Here is a 12,252-nt window from a genome sequence, read left to right as displayed (position 1 = left end):
GAGAGAGAGAGAGAGAAGAGAGAGAGATTTGTACTTATTATCTGACAATTGATTAATAGCACAATGAGATGTTAAAAAAAAAAAGATGCTACTGGGAATCATCTAAATATTTGGAAGGGTAAATTTACAGGGGCAAATATGATACTTCCAAACTATGAAAGGATAGATATGTAGAGTCCCTTTAAACTAAAGAATGTGTCTGTTATCTATTTTATTTGGTTGAAGTAAGCGCCTACTAGGACAAGGTTATATCCATAACATTTTCTTAGTTTCAGACGTGTATTCCTTTAAATTATACGTAGTAGGGCACTTTTTGTAGCTTTGTGTATAATGTGACGTCCTCTCTCTCTCTCTCTCTCTCTCTCTCTATCGTGTGCAAATGCTCCAACTTTTTGAGTTACAGTATTGAATGACATAGTTGGCCACTCTGTTTTATTATCATCTGCAACACCCTCTCTCCCCACGTATCGTGGAAGTATTCGGGCAGTGTTGTATCTATGTACTCTGAGGAGATCAGCAGCCCAAAAAGATACAACTTCTTTTTTACCAATGTTAAACAGTGAAAGTCGATTTAATCTTATGATTTTGTTGGTTGACATCTCTAAAAAATTTAATGCATAAGTTATGAATATTAAACATCTAGTAAATTGACTTTGACATCTCAGATTGAATGAGAACTTGATCAGTGGATCCGGTGAAAATTGACTTGAAATATTTTTGTAGGGAGATTTTGGTGTGACCCAGTCATCATCAGGCACCTGCTTCCTCTGATTGATTGTTAATGGAGCCGATGATGTTTCTACGGACAAACCCATGCGACCGGCCCCCATCACGCAGATAAGTAATATATTAGCCATCGCATTCCATCATTGTTTGCCGGTGCCATCTGCTGTGCCTCGAGGACCTTTTGCCCCAGCCAGGATTCACATAGTGATGATACATACAGCGACCTCGCTGCACTTGTACCATCCTAATGGGTCACTATTGTTGTGTTATGCTTGTACCATCCCACGTTCGTGCTTCGATAGCTCAACCATATATTCGCTCTTCACCTATTTTATTTTCTCTCTTTGCAGGTCTTGTGAGATCACAAAAGGTTAAAGGTACGTTGATTTTTTCAAGAGTATGTGTCAAATGAATTCAAAACATATTACATTAATCCATATCTTTATACAATAAGCAGTCAAATATCTTTTTCTTCTTTCTTTTATTATTACTTTAATCTGGCACTAGCATAGCAGCATTCTCTGTTTATGTGCATGGCATGTGATTTCCTTAGTGTGTAGCTAATCACTGTTCTCCTACCGATGGAGCTCCCATAATGAGGATCATGAAGCAACAGTGCCAAATGTTCTGCTCCTTAATCCTTTATAACTAGAAAAATATTTTCTAGATATCTTTTATTACGATTTTATGATGATGTAATGTATTCATTCGGCTTGTTGTTTTCTGATAGGTTGACCTCCACATGCCCGGTCTTAATAGAACGGCGAATAATACCCGTATTAGGTTGATCATGCAGCCGCACCCATCAAATCGTATGCGTTGCCTCACCAGCAAATGTTACGCGACGTACTCATCCTCGAAGTTATCTTCTTGGAATTGAATGTTGCATCGAGATATGAAGATTGCATGTGCATATAGAGCAAAAGATTTTGCTTTGATGGGCACTTTTGAATCCGATTTGCCATGTGGATCAGCGGAGTTAGATCGATGCCTCACGGTGGCCCCGAGCATTGGATTCCTCCATGCAAGTACGAGGGAGGGGACGAAGCTCCATGCACCGCCGTCCACCCACCCATGTCCTCGATGAGCAAGCAGATTAATCGGGAAACATATGCGTTCGTCTCTGGATCATCAACCGAGAAGGGAGAACTGTTGTAGGATTTGGATCATCAGAAAGGCTCGGTGACTTCAGATCGGAGGAAATGGCTCCGTTGAAGCGGAAAAGATAAAGCTCCGTTCCCGAGGAGCAGCGCGGCAGAAGAGGACAGGGAGGAGGGGGGAGGAATTTGGAAGCAAAGCTGAAGACGACGAAGCTCTTGGCTGCGTGAGACGTGCCAGTCCGCACGCTTCGCACGTGCATTCTCTGCCACGTCCGCCAGGCCTTGTCCCTACAACCGCGTCTCCTCCATGGCCTCTGCTACTTACTGCGACTGAGGGAGACGAAGGAGAGAGCGGGAGCGCTGCTTGCCGGCTTTGCTTCGTTCGCGAGCGTCGAGCGACATGGGAGAGGTATCGGAAGTCGTGGTTTTCGATTGATTTTTGTTGGTTTTCGGTTGGTCTCGCTGATTCTTGCGGAAAGCTCCTATCTTGTCCAGGAGGAGAAGAAGCCGGAGAAGGAAGGGAAGAAAGAGCCGCCGCCGCCGCCGCCGGCTGCTGCGGCAGAGGAGGAGAAGGAGAAGAAGGATGGAGGTGGCGGCGACGGAGGCGAGGGGGAGAAGAAAGAGGGAGAGAAGAAGGAGAGCGAGAAGGCGGCCGAGAATCCACCGCCTCCGCCACCGCCGCCGCCGGAGGAAGTGGTGATGAAGGTCTACATGCATTGCGAGGGGTGTGCCAGGAAGGTGCGCCGATGCCTCAGAGGCTTCCAAGGTACCAAGATGTCGATACAAAAGCATGATCTTTTAAGTTAAATTGCTCCTAAAAATGGATCTTTTTTTGGTGCTTCGTCTGGATTGGAAGGCGTGGAGGAGGTGGTGGCGGACAGCCGGACGCACCGGGTGGTGGTGAAGGGGAGGAAGGCGGCGGAGGATCCCATGAAGGTGGTGGAGAGGGTGCAGAAGAAGAGCGGGCGGAAAGTGGAGCTGTTGAGTCCCATTCCACCTGCGAAACCGGAAAAGGAGGAGAAGAAAGAGGAGAAGCCCAAGGCAGAGGAGAAGAAAGAGGTGAAGCAATCACATCACTCACCACTCTTCTTCTTCTTCTTCTTCTTCCTCCTCCTCCTGGTCTCATCTCATCTTGTGCGCCGCAGCCGCAGGTGATCATTGTCGTGCTCAGAGTCTACATGCATTGCGAGGCCTGCGCCCAAGAGATCAAGAAAAGGATCCTAAGAATGAAAGGTTACTCCTTTACATCATTTCCCCATTTGAACTCGGAACCATGCAAGACTTGTTCTTGCAAGGATCAAAGCTCGCGTCTTTCTAACAATTGTAGATGATTCGATCTGTTGATGGATTCTGAATCGCATGACATTGATCTAAATTTCTAGTTCTTGTTCCACGAGCTCGCACCTTCTCATTTGGGTTTGCGGAAACAGGGGTGCAGACGGCGGAACCGGACCTGAAGAGCTTGGAGGTCACGGTGAAAGGCGCGTTCGACCCGGCGAGCCTGGTGGCGTACGTGCACAAGCGGACGGGGAAGCACGCGGCGGTGGTGAAGCAGGAGCCGGTGGAGAAGAAGCCGGAGGAGCCAGAGAAGGCCAAGGCCGAGGAGCCGCCACCAGCTGAGGCGGCGGGAAAGGACGAGAAGAAGTCCAGTGGTGGAGAGAAGAACGAGAAGGAGAAGAAGGGTGGGGAGAACAAGGAGGAAGAGAAGAAGAAGGAGGAGGGCGGAGGGGAGGACTCGAAGAAGGACGGCACCGTCGCAGCGGAGCAGGAGAACGGGGACAAGAAGAAGGAGGAGCAGGAGGAGAAGAAGGAGGCCAACGGCGGCGGCGGAGGAGTAGGGCAAGGGGCGACGGAGGTTCCGGCTGCCGTCGTGGCCGTGGCGGCGACGGCGATCGACGGCGGCGGAGCGGGTAAGCCGAAGAGGAACGAGTTCTATTACTACTACCCGCGCTACCCCGTGGAGTACGCTTACCCGCCGCAGATCTTTAGCGACGAGAATCCTAATGCATGCGCTGTCATGTGATCAAAGGTTTGTGGATGGGGAAGCATAACATTCCATGTGTATTTTTCTTCTCCATTCCCCTATGAAAAATATATATATTATATAAATATTCCTAATAAGATGTTGTCATCTCTAATATTGTTCTCTTTATTTATCTAGAAACACCCTACTTTGGTTATATATATATATATATATATATATATATATATATATATATATATATATATATATATATATATATATATATATATCTAAATGCGTTTAATTCGTTGCAATTGAGGTGAGGATCATATGCTAATATGTGAATAATCAAAATAATAAAAAATAATATCCAAATGATTCTATAAAAAGATAATGGTAAGGGTGTATGTATCGATTGTTTGAGAACTTGAAGATTCTTTAACTAAGTTGTATATGAAGCGTAAATAGGGGCAAGACATGATTAATAGCAAATATGTAGCACCAAGCTTGGACGTCATTTATGCTACTCTCATATGCTCCTCGAGTCACTATATTTCACGAGCCGGTGGTGCGCATCTAAACCATGAGGAACAAAGGCGAACTACGTACATATATAATTCATCTCTCTCCTGGAGCCTTATCATGATGGTTGATCAGAGTCAGGGGTGATGGCATGTGAAGGACGGTATTGATTGCTAAACTCCAAAGAGCATCACATCATTCCTTGTACGTGCCATTTTGATGTGCTTGTGCGAGGCCGTGACTCCACAGCCGGCGACCTCTCGTACTTGACAGAGACTGCCACTGTCCACAGGGACGAAGTGCCCCCCATCCCCACCCCACCCCCCCCACCATGTTGGAGTTGAACCCAGCGTTGTCTTTCTGCTGCTAACACATCACTGAGACACTGAGAGACTTGCATGAACAATTAATTGCTTTGGTGATATACATGTAAAGAAAGTATACCTTAAGTGCTCTGAAGCCTGTACATACTTTTCCTGCACCCTCAATCTTCTCTGCATGTTGGAGTTGAATCCAGTGTTGTGTTCCCGCTAAAGACACCTTGAGACCTTCTGCTACAAATTGATCAGCTTCAAGTTTTCTGAATCGTGTTGCCTATATGATGTGGTTGAAATATAGGCAACTTCATATACAGAGAGAGAGAGAGAGAGAGAGAGAGAGAAGAGAGAGAGAGAGAGTTCTTTGGTGATACATATGTTATCTCAAGTATTTAAGCATCAAAATTGAGTTTTCCGAGCCTATACGTACTTGTGCTGCACATTTCATCATCTCATCATGTCTGATACGTCAAGTGAGACAATAGTTTGCCACCCCCTGGACCGATAGATTAGCCCTCGGACTGCTGTATTCTTTACTGCTCATCAGATGAATGAAGGTGGTCCTGTGGGGTATAAGATGACTCAACAAGAAGAAGCAGTTGTGTAAAAGAACTCCGATTTGATTCTATCCATGATGTTTTCCGCAGTTGCTCCAGCTGATTTGTGGATCTTGCCATTGCAGCATACTCTCATCAAGAATCATTCTCGTGTCCAAAGTCTTCGATCACTCACCTCTTCAGCTATGTATCTCACATAACCTTCTTGTTTCTAGGATAAGAAAAAGCTGAGCGTTTTTCCTGCATCACAAGCGACTGAACATCTTACGCATCTCTTACAGATATCTGAAAGCTCCACCACTCTCTCTCTCTCTCGGGTGGATAGTGTCACTGAACATGGGACAGATCTGAATCTTACCATAAAGAAAGCCTACGTAACTTCTGATGGAAGTGGGTTCATCACGAATGCTAAGGACTTCATTTCAGTCTTCAACGTGACCGATCATGAGGGCCATGAATTCAGGGTCGACCATGATACCCTCAGCTGTTTGAAACCCGCATGAATTCTCGCATTAGCTATCTTATAACATTCGATGAATGCATACCTCAATATCATATATATATATATATATATATATATATATATATATATATATATATATATATATATATATATATATATATATATATATATATATCCACCAAATTGTAGCATTAACTTGGTCCAAAAACGAGAAGATACCACCGTAAGAACATGCAGTGGCAATGCCTAGCATAATCCTGCATGCATGCATGCAGTCCCTGGAAGCAGATGTCTGCTGCCGCCCTCCATGGATTACACCTCGATCGAGCTTGTACAGGCTGCAACAGACCTTCCCTGCTCTCGGAAGTACGTGCTGTTCTCAGAGACCACGACTGCAACGTAGTGAAAGTGAAAGCTGAGGTCTTCCACTGCAATGTTCTTCGAGGGAGGGGAGAGCCGGCTCACCGTGACGAGCTGCACCGAGAGAGAGAGAGAGAGAGAGAGAGACAGACCACACAGTGGTTGCTTTGAGGTCCACGGATCGACTCAAGCTTCTGTTGAACACGCCTCTTCAGTGTCACCTTGATGGGTCCCAATGGGCCCATAGCGTTGCTCCTCCAATAAGAAGGCTGGTTGATGAGCGAGTTAGCGAATGATGGGATGATAACAGTCGCATTTTCCGTTCGATAATATCGAATAATTGAGGAAAAAATAATAGTGGAAATTAATTAGGACGTAATTAAAGATGATTGATTACCCATTCAAAATTGTAATTTCTTGTATCAGTATTATTAGATTGCTTCCAAGTCACAATTAAGGAATTAAAAGATGAATTATAGTCTTTCAACCGCGTGTCGACTTTTGGAGCAATGAAAGCGATACTAATGGATCGTCAAATAGAGAAATCAAAGAACAACTCAAGAAGAATTGGGACATTTGGGGGCGACGAATTGATTCGGAGCTGCCCGCCCTCAAATCGAGGCGAAATTTGAAATCCCCTCAATTATTTTTTGTTTGCCCCTCGTAAAGCGTGTCCAGATCCGACTCACCGTCGTGGTGGTCATCTTGCATCCGGCGATGGTCACGAGGCAGGGTCCACTCTTCGTGTGGTCGATGAGCCACCGAAATGTACGGGTCCCGTAAAAAGATGAGTTGTTATTGATTGGTCTCAGGATTCAGCAAAAATTCGTGCAATGCATCCGTGCATCTTTCCGCCCTCCATAAACCCTCGATTCTCCTCTGCCGCCAACCGTGAACTCTCTCCGTCTCCCTCTCTCGCCTAGGGTTTATTCGCCATGGACACTGAAGCAGGGGAGGAGGCCAAGAACGCCGGCGACGGATCTCCCACAGCAGAGCAGGAGGACAAGGAACAGGGGGATGGCTCGTCCGCGGCGCCGCCTGAGGCCGGAGGAGAGGCGAACAAGGAGGAGGAGGGCGGTGATGTGGCGAAGGAGAAAGTAGAAGGTGAGAAGCGGAAGCGAGGGAGGAAGAGGAAAGCGGCGTTGGACAAGAGCGGAGAGGAGGGGGAGGGGATGCCGAAGGAGAGGAAGCGGCGGTCGGTGGTCGTGCGGGAAGGAGCCACCCCGGTGGAGAGGCCGTCCAGGGAGCGGAAGACCGTCGAGAGGTTCTCGGAGATGTCCCTTCCGAGGTCTCCCGTGCCGAAGACTTTGTCTTTCAAGCAGGTTAGGCGTTCATTAACTCAGGTTGGATGGATCTTGAAAACTCTTTCTTTCTTCTCTAAAAGATTTGGGCTTTCTCTGTGGATTTCAGGGTTCCGGAGAGAAGCTGAAAGACATTCCAAATGGTATTGGCCGACCCCAGTCGAGCTTTATGCTGTTCCTGTTATCATTACGTTTCTCGTAATTAATTGGATTCCATTACTTCCCATAGCAGCCAATGATTGACAATTTTCATGCTTCATCTAATCTTGACTCAAGTCTCCATTGAAAATTGTAGTGAAAATGGGTTAGGACAAGTTGTGTGCAACTTTAACACTAACCGACAAATTAAGGAGAGAGTGATGAAAAAGGTTTACGCTTTTGGATTAGATTCAAAATCTATTGTTCAATAAATGGAGCGACTAGGAAGGGTATAACTTATAGACTAAAGTAGGATGGTTAAATTGGAGAGATATATTTTCTGTGCTATGCAATTGTTTCTTACTCAATTGGTTAAATGGTAGATTTTATATAAGAACTTTTAGATTTAACATTTTTTAAATGCCAAACTAGGTATCATGAAGTACCAAAATGTGTAAGCTTTGGATAATTCTCGATCGATTATGAACAAAAGGGTGAGTTCTCTTTATTGAAGTTGGTTTGCAGGTTCTGGCCCAACCAATCATGTGCTATTGTTTGTACCTTGGGGGCTGAGATCTTCGGTTGCTGATTGTCTGTTCCATATCTCTAACCTTCAGCTATATTATTATCCTCACATTTTGGAGGAGTAAAAAAGGATTGCTGATTGGATGGCAAACTTTGGAACGAACAATTTTGTTTTCAGAAGGATGCTCCTAATTTTTATATTGTTTTTGAGTTGTGACAGCTTTCCCTCTTTCCATGAAAAATTAAGACAGTGAGAAAAAAGCAATCTTACTGGCTAAGAACAAGTTGGCTGGAACAAAAGAGACCCTAGGAGGTCAAGATCAGATTCTGGAAGACAACCAAGAAAGTAATGATGCTCCATAGTTATAGGCATAAACGTTTTGCGGTTAAGATGAGGTGTGACACAATGTAGTGGAAAAGCTATCCTTTTTGAGAAAACCTTATTAAAATCATTCAGTTGTGTTATTGTAATAATAATCATAGTTGTAATTGGGAGGTAGCACTAAGAAAATAAGGTGGTAGACAGTTATGTCATCCCTTGAGAAATTTATTATGTGTCTTTTAAACTAGAGGTGCAACAAAAATCTGAGAAAGAAGAAGGAATCATAGGTTTAATAAGACATGAAGTGTATGACTGTTACATGCTACTGGCGATGTAGCTCTTAATACAATTTGGTTGTTTTTGTTACTTTTAAGCATCAATTTTTTCTTAAAATTCTGCTGACTTTGCTAAATGCTGTAGTTTTTTTTAAGTTGTCAAAACGAAAAGCTGATGACAACCTTCAAGCGCTTCATGGCATTCTTTTTGGAAGGAAAGCAAATGTAAGGTTTTGTTATTATTGAAGTTCTTTTACATGTGCCATTCCTATTTTCTTTATAGTGATGTCTTTCTCATTCAGGTACATTATCTTAAGAGAAATATTCTCCAGTTCTCTGGATTTGTTTGGAGCGAGAATGAGGTACCATGTCGATATGTGTATAGATTCATGAGTTAAATTAATAACGTTTAGTTTATCTACATTGGATATTGTTTTGGGTTTCTGATGCGCCGAATTGAAAGTGAACCATTAACAAGGAATACCAAATCGTAATGCCCATAGCTGATGCCAGTCTTGAAATTGAGCTTGTAGATTGCACTGATTCCAACATAATTTCTGAGAGGATTTTGACAGGGTTTCTCACAAAACAAAGGATAGTTTTCTTGTTACTTTCTTTATGGTGAAGAAACTAAATGTGTAGACAAAGAAAGGTGTAGATTTATGGAACATGGAGTACATCACAAAAGTGATTCATTTCCATTGCTAATTTAGGCTTGGCTGACAGCTCTTTCTTTCATACTACTTGAAAAACGACTCCAGGATAACAAACCTGATAAACTTCTTTATGTTTTCAGTATCTAGATTCCTCACTTCTGTTAAGCAAGTAATTTTTGAAACATACTGGATATATTTGTCACCTCTGTAGGGGAATCTATTTTGGAAATCTTGAGATTTTGGACAACTGTTTTGTTACAACCTTTGCTAGGTGTTTGAAATTTATAGATGAACTGTGACCATATATCCATGATGTCATTGCATTTTTAAGGGGAAAATCTATCTTTGATCAATTGCCTTTTAATTTGTTTTGAGTAACATTAAGAAGGCTGCCACTAATGAAACATTTTTTAGGAACATGTTAAAAGTTACTTTTTTGTTTTGTTTTTGGGTGGTGCTAAAGCATTTGTTTTGTTCAGGCAAAGCAGAGGGCAAGGTTTAAAGAAAAGCTTGATAAGTGTAAGAAGGAAAGGTTGCTTGATTTCTGTGACTTACTTGATATTCATGCTGTAAAAGCCTCTTCCAAAAAGGTAAATCAATTGAAAATTTCCCCTAAATCAATAGGTAGATATATTGTTCTTATCTAGAGAGTTTATCTTAAGTTGCTTATTTTCAGGAAGAAATTATAGCAAATTTGATGGAATTTTTGGAATCTCCTTGTGTAACTAGAGATGTAGTACTTGCTGAAAAGGTGGAATTTTTGTGCTTGTGCTGTTTCTGAATTGTTGTTATTCTTTGCATTTAGCTATTAGTATATGCAAAACTTAGTCTCACTTCATTTTTAGGAAGAAAAGAAACGAGGGAGGGCAAAGGGAAGAAGTCATTCAACACCTGGAGAAGCATCTTCAGATAGACGAATTAAGGTTTATTTATTTGTCTCATGAGTTTATTTTCTGTCCAAAAATTTGATCATGTTCTAGGGATAGTTCTTGAATGTGGTTTGCATAAGATTATTGTATATTTGACAGATGAAAGACTACTAGTATCCTCATTTTTTAAGAAAATAGAATAGTTGTGAAATGATGCGAAGTGGTATCCTTCAAATGCTTTGTAGCATTACTTTACTTTCTTTTATTTTTAATGTAAAGAAGTGGTCAGCATTTTCTAGTTGTTAGTTTGATAAATTATAAAGCTTGCTCATCATTGAGATGATATTTGCGACAAACAAGGAGCTCTTGTTTGGAGATATTGCAGTTCATTTTGCATCTTTGTCTGGTCTCTGATATTGTACAAGGTAGAGAAAAAAAATGATGAGCCATTGTTAACCTAGATGGTTAATGTAAAATGTTTTTGGTCAAATTTTTTTTAAACATTTTAAGTTTCAACTGTGAAGCATTGATTTTGGTAATGTTGGCTATGTACTTTTCTTGTACTTGACTCGTTCTTCTGGAAAACTATTACAATTAGCTCCATGTAGCACCTCTTAATGTGCAGAAACAAAGAACGAGCCACAAGCAATCAGCTCAAGACGAGAACGAGGATAATGAAGAGGGTGCTTCAGTTGACACAAAGGAAGCATCTAGTGATGGCGAAGGTGATGGGCATGCACAGGAAGAGAGTGATCGTGATCTGGATCATGAAGAAAATGAGGAAGATGAGCAAGAGGAGCCTGAAGCCACTAATAAAAGGTGTGCTACTAAGCAAATAAAGAAGACTTCTAAGTCATCTAAGATGAAAAATAAAGTTTCTCCTGTTAAAAACATAACTTCCAATAACATTTATTCAAAAGCTGCTTTAAATGTCTCTAGCGAAGATGAACCAAATTCAACCCATGGAAACAAAAAGGGTTCTTCCAAGGAGATGAACAAGCAAGGCTCAAGGGCCTCAACAGAAGAGAAATCTGCAATGAGAAAGAATTCTGCTAAGGTTACTAAAAGTGCCTTATCATCACCAAGAAAAAGTGATCCCGTGGATGATAGTGATTCCGAGCCACGTTCAACCACCAAAAGCAAACAGGAGCGTGGAAGGAAGGGACGGGCAATTGAGAAACCTCCAGCTACCAAGGAAAACACCAGGAAGAAAAGATCTGCTAAGTCAGAGTCAAAGGTTATGGAGAAAAAACGAGGTAGCTTCATGTTTTATTTGCATTTATGTTTTAAAATAATCTTTAATGCCTCCTGATCATGAAGGCCACTTCTATCATCAAAGCCTTTCTCTTGTGATGCATAGGAAAAGTCAAGACTAGTAAGGCCACCAACAGTGAACCTAGCACAGAGGAGTTGCATGCTGTTGTGAGTGATATACTGAAAGAAGTGGACTTCAATACTGTACGTAGCTTCAGACTCGATGCTCTACATTTACTTTCTTTGTCTCTTGATATCACCAAATTCTGTTCATGGCAGGCAACTTTGGCCGATATTCTGAGACAGTTAGGTATGATAAAATTAACTCGTGAACACGTGTAGCTACTTTCTGCTGTTTGCTGCTTGTTATGTTAAATCTTTTAGATCGCACAAGCTAGAATGAAGTAGATGCTGTGTATGATCTTTGACACTTCAATTTAATCGCATACAGGGGCTCGCTTCAAGATGAATCTGATGGACAGAAAAGCGGAAGTGAAGCGCATAATTGAGGATGTCATAAACAGTATGTCTGACGATGAAGACGGTGAGGATGAAGATCGTGCCGAAGATGCCAAGGAGGACGACACAAAGGAAGGTTCTGATGATGGAGATGGTGATAAGTAGCTCGGTTGGATGGGTTGACAAATTAGCACCTTCCTCGTGTATGCGTGGCATACTAGCACCATGCTAAATCCTATTTTATCTTCCGAAAATGTGATACTGGTGGCTTGGGTAACCCTAACCATTTCATAGAAATGTGTATTCAACTGCCGCGGTAGCTAACTCGTGTTGTTCCATTAGCTCATTGTACAATAGCCTTAATTTTATGGAAGATTTTCCTTTAGCTTTACATAGTCCTGACTCCTGACTACAATGTTCTATTTGTGTTGTTTTCTCTTATCAC

The 12,252-nt window shown here is 42.3% G+C and overlaps 2 protein-coding genes across 5 annotated transcripts; both read left to right on the top strand.

Annotated features, from left to right (window-relative positions):
- Positions 1-640: 640 nt before the first annotated feature.
- Positions 641-3,964, top strand: LOC135652396 (heavy metal-associated isoprenylated plant protein 7-like). 3 transcript variants are annotated; one of them, XM_065173276.1, is made up of 6 exons: positions 641-1,103; positions 1,457-2,235; positions 2,322-2,592; positions 2,683-2,885; positions 2,972-3,059; positions 3,257-3,964. In XM_065173276.1, the coding sequence occupies exons 2-6, from the start codon at positions 2,227-2,229 to the stop codon at positions 3,847-3,849; spliced, it is 1,164 nt and encodes a 387-aa protein (XP_065029348.1). In that variant the 5' UTR covers positions 641-1,103; positions 1,457-2,226; the 3' UTR covers positions 3,850-3,964. The 3 variants fall into 3 exon arrangements, with proteins under 3 accessions (XP_065029348.1, XP_065029349.1, XP_065029350.1); XM_065173278.1 differs by lacking the exon at positions 641-1,103 and having other exon boundaries at positions 1,748-2,235; positions 2,322-2,357; positions 2,391-2,592; XM_065173277.1 differs by lacking the exon at positions 641-1,103 and having other exon boundaries at positions 1,745-2,235; positions 2,978-3,059.
- Positions 3,965-6,832: 2,868 nt separating this feature from the next.
- Positions 6,833-12,198, top strand: LOC103970713 (DEK domain-containing chromatin-associated protein 1). Of its 2 annotated transcripts, none has more exons than XM_009384608.3 (12): positions 6,833-7,330; positions 7,419-7,452; positions 8,715-8,794; positions 8,872-8,931; positions 9,705-9,815; positions 9,902-9,976; positions 10,071-10,148; positions 10,703-10,913; positions 11,039-11,350; positions 11,455-11,552; positions 11,628-11,658; positions 11,800-12,198. In XM_009384608.3, exons 1-12 carry the CDS (start codon positions 6,944-6,946, stop codon positions 11,970-11,972), a joined length of 1,650 nt encoding a protein of 549 aa, XP_009382883.2. In that variant the 5' UTR covers positions 6,833-6,943; the 3' UTR covers positions 11,973-12,198. The 2 variants fall into 2 exon arrangements, with proteins under 2 accessions (XP_009382883.2, XP_009382884.2); XM_009384609.3 differs by having other exon boundaries at positions 6,840-7,330; positions 10,720-10,913; positions 11,034-11,350.
- Positions 12,199-12,252: the final 54 nt, after the last annotated feature.

The sequence above is a fragment of the Musa acuminata genome, chromosome BXJ3-11 (assembly GCF_036884655.1).
Source record: "Musa acuminata AAA Group cultivar baxijiao chromosome BXJ3-11, Cavendish_Baxijiao_AAA, whole genome shotgun sequence".
NCBI classification, from domain to species: Eukaryota; Viridiplantae; Streptophyta; class Magnoliopsida; order Zingiberales; family Musaceae; genus Musa; species Musa acuminata.
This window is presented reverse-complemented; position numbering and strand designations above follow the sequence as displayed.